At 50.1% G+C, this 13,248-nt stretch overlaps 3 protein-coding genes across 3 annotated transcripts; 2 read left to right on the top strand and 1 right to left on the bottom strand.

The window, feature by feature from the left end:
* Positions 1–2,079: 2,079 nt before the first annotated feature.
* FPRO_02946 (uncharacterized protein) lies at positions 2,080–4,996 on the top strand (the record flags this gene model as incomplete). Its single annotated transcript, XM_031226897.1, has 3 exons — positions 2,080–2,428; positions 2,476–4,799; positions 4,853–4,996. 3 exons carry the CDS (start codon positions 2,080–2,082, stop codon positions 4,994–4,996), a joined length of 2,817 nt encoding a protein of 938 aa, XP_031077387.1.
* A 2,050-nt stretch (positions 4,997–7,046) lies between these two features.
* On the top strand, positions 7,047–10,700 carry FPRO_02947 (uncharacterized protein; the record flags this gene model as incomplete). Its single annotated transcript, XM_031226896.1, has 2 exons — positions 7,047–9,020; positions 9,084–10,700. 2 exons carry the CDS (start codon positions 7,047–7,049, stop codon positions 10,698–10,700), a joined length of 3,591 nt encoding a protein of 1,196 aa, XP_031077386.1.
* A 613-nt stretch (positions 10,701–11,313) lies between these two features.
* FPRO_02948 (uncharacterized protein) lies at positions 11,314–12,761 on the bottom strand (the record flags this gene model as incomplete). The annotated part of the gene is made up of 2 exons (XM_031226894.1): positions 11,314–12,461; positions 12,515–12,761. 2 exons carry the CDS (start codon positions 12,759–12,761, stop codon positions 11,314–11,316), a joined length of 1,395 nt encoding a protein of 464 aa, XP_031077385.1.
* Positions 12,762–13,248: the final 487 nt, after the last annotated feature.

The following is a 13,248-nucleotide window of genomic DNA, read 5'->3' as shown; positions in this document are numbered from 1 at the left end:
CAGGTCTGTGTAAGTGTGTCAGTGTCTGAGAGCCTCAGATGGGCGGCCACGCGCTGGACGCCACTAGATCCAACGACCCTGGGCTTTCCCCTACAGGGACAACCATTAGAACAAAAGACAAACAAGACAAGCTCAGTCAATAACATCATTGTTTCCAACATAGGCAATGGACGGTTCTCTCAGACGTCAGCACATGCTTCAGGACCTTGGGCGTGCTACAGCTCTTTTCCTAGATGGGTAGCAATCATATGAGGAAGCTACCGACAGTGGCCTCTCGCCTATACCCTGTCCAGTCGTTGTCTGGATAAATAAGATGGAGATCCTAGAGATGGCTGCCACCTTTTTGCATCATTTGCATCTTGACCCCAGGCGGACGAACTGTGGTTGTCAATTTCCCCAGGTTCACGGTTAATGTCGATTTGCTGTGGCGGGTTTAAGAAAGACCAAGACTAAGACGAGACGAGACGAGACGTGACAAGCAGGACACGCACGGCTAGTTTCGAAGCCGGCCGGTGACAGGAAAACGAAAGGAAAAGAACACGTCTCGAACATGAGCATGATGACACCCCAGATTGACTGCGACTGTGACATGACAGCCATTAATTAAAAGAATTATTTCTTTCTCGGAAGATCCAACCGACAAGGACAAGCAATTCGTTGGTAGGAGTGGCACCCAGGCACCCCATGGTACCAAAAAGATCCTCCACCTCTTACACCACTCCACATCTGTTCATCAACCCACCTTCGGCGGGACCTCGCTCCCAAGCTTGGAGTCTAACTAAGGCTAGATCCTCACTTCTCCGTACGGAGTAGTAAGCGAACCATTTGGCATGCGGCAGCTTCTTGGGGCATGCTGGTCTAGTAAAAAGTACTCCCCCGTTTCTGTCGACAGGCCCCGTCCATGCCCAGGTTTTCCTGGGTACCGCCCGACATTTCAGTCACGAGCGGTCATGCCTTGGGCTTGGGGTTCTCCAGAAAAACACAGCGCCCGTTTCTCTCGTCCCTTCTTTCGTTACCGTCTGTCTGATCAAAGATTGTCCTTGTCATCGTTGGTTAAGAGCATTCGAATCTATCCATAACTGTTGCTTCTCCTTCTCCTGATCTTTTGTGATCCCAATTCTCCGTCTCAAAGTTGGTTCTCGACTCCGGGAGTTTTTGAGTTTTATAGCACTCACGACTCACTCAACGTCAAACCTCGAGGATCCACTTGTCAGTCAGTCGCTCAGTCAGTCTTCTGATCTGACATGACTTGATTATACTTGGGCCTCTTTAAAACGAGCCATAAGGTGACCAATCTTGACATGAAGATTCCATTCTTCTCTTGCCTCTCTAAAACAAGAATCACAAAACCAATTGCATCAAAGACCAAGATCTTGTCGAGCTGTGTTTAAGCACAAGAGTCCAAAGAGGAAGAGGTCCAGCCTTGACATTGCCGCAAATCTCAACGCATCTGGCAATAAGCTATTTAGCCAGAGTTCACCACGGCAGCTAGACACCTCAAACGACCAGGGTACTGTAAGTGTATGCCTTCACTTTGTCTCATCTCCTGAACCGTCTCTTTCATCTCCCCAAATCCCTTCACTTTCCCTGTCAAGTGCCAACCCATTTCTTACACCCTGCCCTCCTCATATATACTGGAAGACGTATGTATGTACTCTCACAACCCTCTTACTCCCAAAACCCTGTGTCCATCACTACCTATAATGCGAAGGTGTCAGATGCCTTTGTCAATCACTCAGCGGTCCCCGCTCCCCGACAAATTTGCCCCCCTAATACCAATACGCGTTGATCTTGGTCTGTTTTGATGCCTCTGCAACCCGCCTGCAGCCGTCATCAGACTCGAACCCCTGTTTACCTACCTCTTACATCTAGCACTTCCCCATAAACTGATTTGAGTTCTGCCTGCAGGAGGGCAAGCTGACCAGGTTTATCAGTGAAGCTGTCCCCGTCTCTCCAAGAGAGGGGAATAGCTCACAACATTCTCCGATCCTATCCCAGCTACGGATACTCGAACCCACAATACCCTTACTGCCGCAAGACCCTCCGCAGCGTCTGCGGTTGAGCGCGAGCACCGGCAACATGTTGTCTAATCCACTTCAACGTTTTTCACCTTACCAGAACATCACCTCCTCCAACATCTCACCGGATGGAAATGTCCAGCAAGGCACCATGTCAGGTACAGGACTGGAATCACTCGGGCAAAACCATCAATATCCGATTCAACCACTCTCGCAAGCCGTCCCCCTCTCAAACGCTCATCTGGAGAGGTCGGGTCCCCAAGTAAAGAATCGACAGCATCCTTATGGAATTCATCCGCGTAACGCCAGCACTTCAGGACCCATCAGGAGAAGAATCAGCCGAGCTTGCGATCAGTGCAATCAGCTACGCACGAAATGCGACGGCCAACACCCCTGTGCACACTGCATTGGTAGGTACTGAGGTCAAACATTAACGGAGTGTTTCTGACTTCTGTAGAATTCGGCCTGGGGTGTGAGTACATCCGCGAAAGGAAGAAGAGAGGAAAGGCCTCGCGAAAGGAACTGGCCCAGCAAGCTGCTGCTCAGGCGGCGGCGGCTGCCAACGGCCAGACTCTTGATGAATCTGCATCTGAGAATGGCCAATCCGGCAACAAGGGGCTCGACTCGTCGAATATGGTACTGGAGCAGCAATCTAATGAACGACACCCGAGCACAAGCAGCAAATCGAGCAGAGATCCCGGCGACGATGTGATGCGACATACTCAAGGTCTGGAAGGCCTCGACCCCCTTGGCAACATAAGCGAGCAACCACACATGGGGCGTTCCTCTCTGGATGGCGAACACATTGAAAATAACGGCGGTTTGGATCTCAATGGCTTCGGAAGTATGGCACACGGCTATGAGACGCAGGGTCTTGAAGGTCCTGTGCTCAACGGTCAGTCATATGCGGCCAACGGACGAGGCAACATGCCTGGTTATGCAGAATTCCCATATTCGATGCAAGCCCAGAGTCCTCCCAACTTTGCCAATAACCCCACATTCAGGATGGGAAATAGCCCTCTTGGATACTCAATGGGGAAGGGAACTTCACCTGGATGGGGTATCTCAATGGCTTCACCGCCAGGTCAATACCAGTCCCAGGTCCCAGCTCCAGCCTTCAATAACTCCAAGTTACGGTATCCTGTTCTCGAGCCATTGGTGCCATATCTCAACAACCTTATCCCTATCCCGCTGGCTTGCGATTTAATCGACTTATACTTTGCGTCCTCTTCATCGGCCCAGATGCACCCGATGTCACCTTATGTCTTGGGGTTCGTATTCCGAAAACGATATTTCCTTGATCAGACGAGGCCGAGACCATGCCAACCAGCCCTCTTGGCAAGCATGCTTTGGGTTGCTGCACAGACTAGTGACGCTCCTTTCCTCGCCAGCACACCATCAGCTCGTGCCAAGACGTGTCAGAAGCTCTTAGAACTTACAGTGTATCTTCTTCGGCCACTCATTCATACGGCACCAAGCGATGCGCCTAGCCCCGTTGCTGATGGTGTTGCTCTTGGTGGGTTGGGTGTGGCCATGCCCGGCTCAATTAGCCTTGATGCTACAAGTGGCGAATCAGGGCCATTTGGTGCCGCAGGTAGTCTTGACGACGTGATAACTTACATTCATTTGGCAGTCGTCGTCTCTGCTAGCGAATACAAAGGCGCAAGTATGAGATGGTGGACCGCTGCTTGGGGCCTTGCTCGTGAGCTGAAGCTGGGTCGCGAGCTTCCCCCTGGGCCTTCACCTGCGACTCAAGAGAACATGGACACTGACACCGCAGATGATGGAGAAGGCGGTATTAGTGGTAACGGATACGTAGGCGAGGAAGAACGTGAGGAGCGACGCCGAATATGGTGGCTCCTTTACATCGTCGACAGACATTTGGCATTGTGTTACAATCGGCCCCTATTTCTGCTTGATATAGAGTGCCAGGGTTTGTTGCAACCCATGGACGATGCCCGATGGCAGAGCGGCGATTTCAGCGGCCACTCGAATTCTACCACAGATCCCAATTTATTGGGAACGAGTCCAGAAGGATATGGCGCCGATATGACACAAGCTCATGGTCCCCAATACGAGTGCCGAGGCCACAGTATATTTGGATATTTCCTCCCACTCATGACAATCCTGGGTGAAATTGTCGACTTACACCACGCAAAGAATCACCCGCGTTTCGGAACCGGCTTTCGTCAAGGCCACGAGTGGAATGCGCAGACCGCAGAAATTACTCGACATCTGGAAATATATGAGCAGAGCTTGCAGGTTTTCGAACACAAGAACCTGCCCCGACCAGCGGAGGAAAGAGTCGATGCTCAGAACGAGGGCAACGAGCGCTCAGGGGTCCCTGATGCCAACACACCATCAGTCCACTCAGTACACACAAACGGGTCGAATCGCCTCACCGAGAGCAATATACAGACTCGAATCGTTATTGCGTATGGAACTCATGTTATGCACGTCTTGCATATTCTATTGGCTGGGAAATGGGATCCCATCAACTTGCTGGATGATGAGGACTTGTGGATCTCATCGCAGGGTTTCATCACATCGACGAGCCATGCTGTTGCTGCGGCTGAAGCGATCAACCAGATTCTTGAATTCGATCCCGGACTCGAGTTCATGCCGTTCTTCTTCGGCATATATCTTCTCCAAGGGTCGTTCTTGTTGCTGCTTATTGCGGATAAGCTGCAGTCGGAGGCATCGCCGAGTGTTGCAAAAGCATGCGAGACAATCGTGCGGGCTCACGAAGCATGTGTTGTCACTCTAAGCACAGAATATCAGGTAAGTCCCTCTCAAGAAATCGGTGTCTCAGCGCAAAGACTAACAATGGACAGCGAAAATTCAGCAAAGTTATGCGTAGCGCTCTTGCTCAGGTCCGAGGTCGTGTACCTGAAGATCTGGGAGAGCAGCAACAACGGCGAAGGGAGCTTTTGGCGGTTTATCGATGGACAAAGGACGGAACAGGATTGGCATTGTGAGCAGGGCTCTGGTCAAGATAACGGCAAGCAAGCCATAGGGATTTGGAAAAAGGGGGCAACGTATTCGCGGCGGCGTATTGGGACACTCTCTTTCGGGTGGATAACGGCCTTGATGGACTCGAGACATGACTTGAGTATGGGAGCGGCACGGTGCTTTTAGATACCATGAAGCGGACAGCGATGTGTTGTCGAAAAGTCAAGTCTTTTGGCATATGGAAATTCAATTCCTATTAATCTTTCTGAGTTCTTGACGAATCGTGTCTTTCTCGGGATGGTTCACGATCGATGATGGTAGGATGACTGGTAAAGGAAGAGGTTAGCAGTGAGATCGATGCTAGTTGTATGTGAGTGAGTGCTGGGTGATGTTCAAACAAAGGGCGCGAATATAGAGTGAAGGGGGATGATGAACAAGTATGTTCAGTAAGACAACGACTTAACGAGCGAACATGCCAACCTCAGTAAATTGACCTGGATGGATCATTTCGTCCTCCTGGTTGGCTCCCAATGACTTTTTCTCCTTGTTGTTAATGTAGGTGCATCACCAACGATACTGCTGATAGCCAAAGCCAGCCGTAACCCCTATTCACGTCCATCGACACAGAACAAACTAGCGCTTTCGAAAATATATCCCGACATATCTGTATGCTGTGGCATTGTTTTTATGTTGTTTTTGTCTTGATAGATCAACGATTCGGCGAGCTGTTTTGACGAATGCCATAGATACAGCCACTGCCTACGACACGAACCATGGTACGAGTTAGCTGTGATGAAGCGGAACGATCGATACGACTCCAAAAAAAAAAAAACACTGACGATGAAGACACGATATAAGAGGCCCTCCGGGTTGGGTTTCGGAAGCTTGGACACTAGCGAAGGCCGATAATGGGGCGAGTTGGCGAGTTGGGGGGTAAACCACCAAGACGAATTAAGACATCGACAAAAGGAATAATAACGAATGACTCACCGGTGATTTCTTTTTTCGATAGTTCTGCAATAAGTTTAACAGCTTGAAATATATAAACAACTCTCAGAGTGCGTTCTTGCTGGAATTGTTTTCCTGGCATGTTACGCCTCGTGCACCCTCGCGAGTAACCACGTCATGTGTTTTCTTCACCCAGGCGATTGGCCGTTTATTTCCATGCATATCAACTTGATGTGGGGGATAGAGGCTCTGCAGTGCCAGGATATGGAACTCCACTCTCGACTTCAACGCATAGGGTCCGCCAGACACTCGATGATATAGCTTCATAGGCATGCATCACTTGTGAAATATTATATATTCGATATAGATACATAGTAGGGCATGCTCAGGATCGCTTATCTAGAGAATGTTGTCAAAAGACGTATGGGATATGCTCACGTGGGCTGCCAAACAAAAATGCAGCGTATGGCTTCCATTGTATCGGATGGGATATAACCTGTTGCTCTGCCCGTGACGTTTTCTTTTCTTGATCACGTCTCCAGGCGCGTCTGTTACCTCTAAACTGTCTATCTACGCGTGCCTCCACTGTCATAGGCGGACTATACCTCGCAGTGACCAAGTGCATTAGCTCAAAATGCCCCTATGCCACTGCAAGATTTCCATGTAGGCAACTCACTGGCTTGTCTCGACTGCATAGCCCGCTGTTTCTAATGACACTGGCATTTCGAGGTCCGCTTCGCTGCGTTTGCTGCTCTGCCTTCTTGGTTGCTCCACCCACTTCGTTCCCCCCAATCTCTTCCTTTCTCCTCTCTCATCTCCTCCCATCACAACATCACTCTCACAAACCCAAACTTCTTTCTTACCACAACACACTTCTACGGTTTGGATCGTCTTCTTTTTATCTCTCTTCCAATCACGAGCATCTCATGCTTTGCGATTTCATCTCTTTGAACCACATCACTGCATCACTGCACTACCACATCTCCCACCCACGACTTGTGCAGCTATTCACTGCCGCAAGTCACATCTGCTCTTAATCACTACACAATACTCTGATCACAGAATCACTTTCACATCATAAACCCCTTCTATTTAATTCCCCACGCGGTTTCGCGTCCCGAAGACACCATGTCTGAAGGACTTCCCTTGAAGCCTCTTCAACCTGCACGCCCGTTGTCTCAAGTGCAACTATTACCTGGGTCTGCAGAAGAAGCCATTGCATCTATCCGAGCTTTTGGTACTAGCTTCCCAAAGGCTGCTGGATCCCAAGCGGCTCAGACATCAACTACTCTCCATTTACCTACTGTATCAATAGCTGGACAGTCACAACAATCCCAGGCGGGAGCGCCCCCTGCTAAGAAGCCCAGAAGAAGACAGCCTAAGGAGGCTCAAGAGCAAGCTTCAACATCTCAGTTGTCTATTCCACAGGGACCCCAACAGGTTCAGCAACCTCAAACCGTAGCACCTCCCTCTCAGAAGGCCAGACAACCAAGAATATCCCTGAAGCGATCTATCGACAGTGTCGAACCTTCAACTTCCCAAGAGGTTCCTGCTACCAAGAAACCCGCTCTGCAAGTATCTCAGCCTACTCAACCTGAGATCCAGGCACTTCCTTCTACAGTCGCTCTACAGGCATCTCAGCAGACTCAACAATCTCAGACTCAGGCACCCCCTTCTCAGAAGACCAAGCAGCCGAGAAAGTCTCTGAAGCGATCTATTGACAGTGTCGAACCTTCAGCTTCCCAAGAGGGTCCTGCTACCAAGAAACCCGCTCTTCAGGTCTCCCAGCCTGCTCAACCCCAGACCCAAGCACCCCCTTCTACGGTTGCTCAACAGGCGCCTCAGCCTACCCAACCTGAGATCCAAGCATCTCAGTCTACCCAACCCGAAATCCAAGTAACTCCTTCTACGGTTGCTCTTCAGGTCTCTCAGTCTGCCCAACCTGAGATCCAAGCAACCCCTTCTACGGTTGCCCTACAGGCACCTCAGCCTGCCCAACCCCAGATCCAAGCATCTCCTTCTACAGCCACTCTACAGGCACCTCAGTCTCCTCTATCTGGGACCCAAGCACCTGCTTCTACGATCGATCTACCGCCCCATCAGCCGGCTCAACAACTTCAGTTCCAGGCACCCCGTACTGGTCCCATCCCTGGTGCATGGTGGGAAGTCCCTGGATTCTCTGAAGCATTCAAGCAATTCCACAGAGATAGATACGGAAAAGAAGGCACTCTCAAACCGTTTGTTGTCCAGGGAATTATTGACCTGGCTGTCAACGAATGGAAAAGACTCCATGCTGCTGCTGCTGCTGCTCGACAAGCTGCTGAAAACCAGGGTGCTGCTGCTAACCCAACCGCGCCTGGACAAGAGACGGATCCAGTATCTGAAAATCTTCAAGCTCTTGTGAGCCTGTCCGGCGGCCAATCTTCTGAGATGGGCGCGGATGATCAACAGGCAGACAGTGACCCTCCGATTGACCCCCAGCTTCAGGCGGAGTATGAAGCTAGCTCTATGGACCCTCGTGCTCACAAAATACGCTTCGGGGGTGTCACGCTCAGCGAAGCTGGCTTGGGTCCCGATCCTACTCTTCCCAAGGACGATGTTGATGGTCGCTTCAAGATGATTGTGGCCGAGATTAAGAATCAGACTCAGGCTCAAAACATTCCCATCCCCCCGCTCTCTGCTCTCCCTAAGCTGCCTCCCAAGCCATTTGTTGGCGGTCTATACTTGATGCCACCCGGAGTTCAAGACGCTCGTCTAAAGGAAGTCCTGAAACAGAGAAACGTTGTTATTCTCAAAAGACAGAAGGATGTCGCTCTTGCACGCAACAACTTAGCTGCAAGGAGAACACGTGAGCGACGGGAAGAGAAAGAGAAAAACCGCAGGGAAATGATGGCAAAGTTACAACTCCAAATGAACTGGTGGCGCCTCAAGGCTATCTCCCTTGGCGCCAACGCTGGAGCATGGAATGCCGTCCACCAGGACTACAAGAACAAAATGTTACAAGATATGAATGAAAAAGTGTGCAAGGCCGAATCAAAGCAATCGAAGGAGATTAAGGACATCAGAGGAGCAGAACATTCAGCTCGAAATTCAAAAAACTCAGTGAGTTGCATACAGTGCTTACGATTCTGATGCCCTAGGAACTTATTAACATGTTGTGTCTAGCGACTGACGAATTTGGACAAACCGAAGAAGGAGAAAGGGGTTCAAGCAATCATTGCTGCCATCGACGCCAAAGATCGTGAAATACAGGAAGCAGAGTCTCAGGGCCTGAACCCGCCTGAGATGGACCTCACAGAATTCATCAATATGGTCTTTCCTGACGATACGATCCACGTCGATACCGCTGCCGCTGCCGGTGAGGCGACTGGTGAGGCGACTGGTGACACGGCCGAAGCCCCTACTCCGATCAACGACAACCAAAACGACAGTATCAATGCCAACACAAGTGGCCCCATCAACATCAATAGTGTTCCATTTGAAACTCCAGCCAATATCGGTGAAAGTTCCGATGCTGGAGGCGCAATCGACCATGTCAACACTACTGATGTCAACAATACTATGGATGTTGGCAATCATATCAACAACAACAACAACAACAACAACGGTTCTATGGCTCTCAGCAATACCATGGATGAAAACTCTCTGACTAAGGATGGAAGCGCTCCCAACACTGACAACATGGTTAGTGCACTCGACATGAACAACAGCTCACTTCCTCCAGGCCAATGGGCCTATCAACCATACACTCAGACCGACAATACCCCTACTATGTCTATGGACTTTCAAGGGGCTCCTCTCAACAACTACGACATGCAGGACAACGGCATGCAGAGCAGCGGCATGCAGAGCAACTGGTATCCTGTCGGGACAATGATGGATAACGAATTCCAGGTTGACGCCTTGAGCAACTTTAACCCTCAAAACAATGACTTCCTCAGCCTGGGGTCTCAGGATAATGGGTTTATGCAGAGCAATCCCCAGGACACTCTCTTTGCTGCCGATGATATGCAGAACATTAACATGACCACCAATGGTTTTCAAAGAATCACCGCTCTCGACGACTGCACCCAGGGCAGTACCTCTCTCGACTATCCCATGCGAGACAACACCCCTCTTGACACCAGACTTTACAGCAATGCCTCTCTCGGCAACAGTACTCAGTGCAGTACCTCCCTCGACTACAGTCTTCAGGGCGATGCCGGTTTTGACACCAGCATCTTCAGCAATGCCTCTATCGACAGCGGTACTCAGAACAATGCCTCCTTTGATATCAACTTTCAAGACAACACCTCTGTCAACAATGGTCTTTACGGTGCCGCCCCCTACAAAAACTTCATCCAGGACAATGCCTCTAGCAGCACTAATCCTCAGGGCAATGGCAACGCCACGAATAAAGAGAAGCCCTACAGAGTCACCAAGGCCAGTAAGTCTACCCGGGCCAGCAAGAGCAATGGCCGTAACGTCAAGAAGGCCGAGACCGCTCGAGGTGAGATCACCGGAGCCGATCTCCCTAGAGTCGCAAACCCCACCCCAAACAACGCCTTCAACCCAGCCGTTCTCGCACGCGCTAGACTTGACCACATCGATCACACAGACCGTTACGCCTTTGGCGGACGGCCTCCTAGTGCCAGCCAACAGATCATTACTCCTCGGGCTAGCGATTTCGTAAACGACAAGTATCTGACCAATGAGACCTCTTTCACAAGAGAGGGCAACCAAAGTCTCTTCAACACTGATTATGAGATGTACCCTTCCGATGATGAACGGAATCAACTTTGAAAATATGACAAATCGTTGAGAAGACGCAGGGCTGAAGTGAGAAGCCGCACGATTAGGGAGTGATGCAGTCTCGGAATGAAAGACACATCAAGGTCTCCCGGTTACGAGTGTCTGTCATTGGAGATGGTGTTTCGGCCATTATATGGGGGCTATGAACCATAACGGAGGAGGATGGTTGGTCATTTTTGTGCGAGTATGGAGGATATATCAGTGAAGCCAAGACTTCACATGCGAATCGGATCTGTCGTGTTTTCTTCACATAAAGTGTGCTGCCTCGGTTTGGTAGGCAGGAGTTATATTGATACACACAGTTAGTTAAAGCTAATACGCAAAAGTCAGTAGTGGCATGTACTTTCAGTGATGAAGTGACATGGAAAAGTGCAGAGTAACAATCCTGTGATGGCTTCGTAGCACGCCTCTTTTTATTAAGCCATGGCATATTAGGGCTGAATGAGTATGAAACCAAGTGAAACATTGACGCTGGCGATCACGAGGGTAGACCGAGATCGTACTGCTCTGCTGCCGTACCAATAAATAGCATTGGTGTCAGTCTTCCTTATAAGATCTGAAACAACATAAGCAGTTTGTCTCGGCTCGTCTCTTTGTCCCCTGCCTATCTCACATGGACCGTTCTCCCTCTGACCCAGACCCTCTTGACATTCCTGTCATCTCCGTTAAACAGCCACTTTGCAATCTTCTCCTCCCAAGTTTCCCACCCGAAAACATTCACATTCCCGTCATCCTCCGCCAGACCATCCTCATCGACGCTTCCCAGACCTATCAACTGAGCATCCCACTCCATTCCCTCCTCGAACCCACCGATTCTATCAGCCAGTCCAACAACCTCTGCTCCGCCGCGAGTTGCAAGATACAGCACCTCTTCGACCGTCAACTTGCTCCGTTCCTTTTCCTCGTCCATTCCCATCGCCACGTGTCGACTCACGAGGGCTGCTTGACGTGCTGCTTCGAGTATGGAAGGGCTGTAGCCGCCGCTCATGTCTGTACCGAGGCCAACGGTAATCCCCTTGTCCCAGAGCCATCGAACGCGTGCAGAACCGCTTGTGAGTGAACTGTTGCTGCAGGGACAATGTGAGATTTTACTTCCCCGCTGTGCAATCAGCTTTGCCTCTGCTTCGGTCAAGTGAATCGCGTGTGCAAGAATCGTCCGAGTGGTAAGAAGACCGCAATCATCGTACAATTGCGTATACGACTCCGACTCCGGAAACAGCTTTGCGACAAGTTCGACTTCTCCTTCGTTCTCGGAAACGTGTGTCTGGACAGGAAGATCCAGTTCCTTTTGGATCTTGGCCAGTCCCTTCATCGAATCGCTGGAGCAAGTTGGTGCAAATCGTGGTGTCAGCACCGGTGATACAAGTTTAAACTCTGGGTCGATCTTTTGAACATGTCGAATCGTCTGTCTCGTTTTCTCAAGACCCTCTTCGACACTCTCATCGCGATAGTAGCTTGGGCACATGTCAGGGTTGTCCATACACACGCGTCCAACAAGAGCTCGTTGTCCTATCTCCAAGCAGAGATCAGCGAGAAGGTTCGTTGCTGCTACGTCAATTGTAGCATAGTAGGCCGCTGTTGTTGTTCCATGGGATAATGTCCGTCGAACACATGAGCCATATACTCGCTTTGCCTTGCTCAAGTCCTTTAGACTTGACTCTAGAGGGAATGTGTATTTCTCCAACCAGTCTAGGAGAGTGGTCTTTCCAAATATTCCCACATTCGGGTATTGAGATGCATGCACATGTGAGTCTGGTATTTCTGTCAGTGTGTGTTTCTTGGAAAGCAAATGCTGTATCACTCACCAACAAAGCCAGGGAAGAAGAACTGCCCAGGCTTCGCAATATGAACATCTACATCGCTGAGCTCCCAGTTCAGAGTTTCACGTAGTCTCTTTCCAATCTGCTCAGTACTGCCGCCCTCGGTATCGACTTTGACAATTCTGCCCTCTCCATCGACACATACAATCGTATCATGCTGATAGTCAAGCTCTTTGGGGCTTTTGCTGGATATGAACGTCCCCACAAAGACTTGCTTCTTCGGTCCCGCCATTGTAGATTCCTCTATATCTTGATCTCTCAAGTGTTCGCTGTGTTGTTGAACAAAAGGAGGTAAGATGCCAAGTGGGGATGATGTAATAGCGAACAGAACCGAAAGAAGAGAGAAACCCCGAGAACAAGAAGAACGAGTCTAAAGCCCTTCCCCTTTGGGCATTATATACGAATTCATGAACACGTAAACTTATCTATGTTTGCGATATTGTTAGCGACCAAAGCGGACTTGATTCCCCTGATAGGCCATCTCCACCACTTGTCCGTCTCCGGCCGTCGCCGGCAGCCGACCGCTACCGCTCGGAGCCACTGGGATCCAATGGTAGGGTGGTACAATCGCCGAGCCGAGGCATACCAATCAATGCCAGGTATTTCGCTATCTCGCCAATTATTTCCTACACGAGCTTCACCTGTACGACAGTACCAGGAGCGAAACAGCATCACAAGACTGCGTGCGCATCCTAAGCTTTCACAGGACGAGATATGTC

This window comes from Fusarium proliferatum (genome assembly GCF_900067095.1).
Source record: "Fusarium proliferatum ET1 genome assembly, contig: FPRO_scaffold002, whole genome shotgun sequence".
NCBI classification, from domain to species: Eukaryota; Fungi; Ascomycota; class Sordariomycetes; order Hypocreales; family Nectriaceae; genus Fusarium; species Fusarium proliferatum.
Note: the sequence above shows the minus strand (reverse complement) of the source record. Positions and strands in the feature narration are given on the sequence as shown.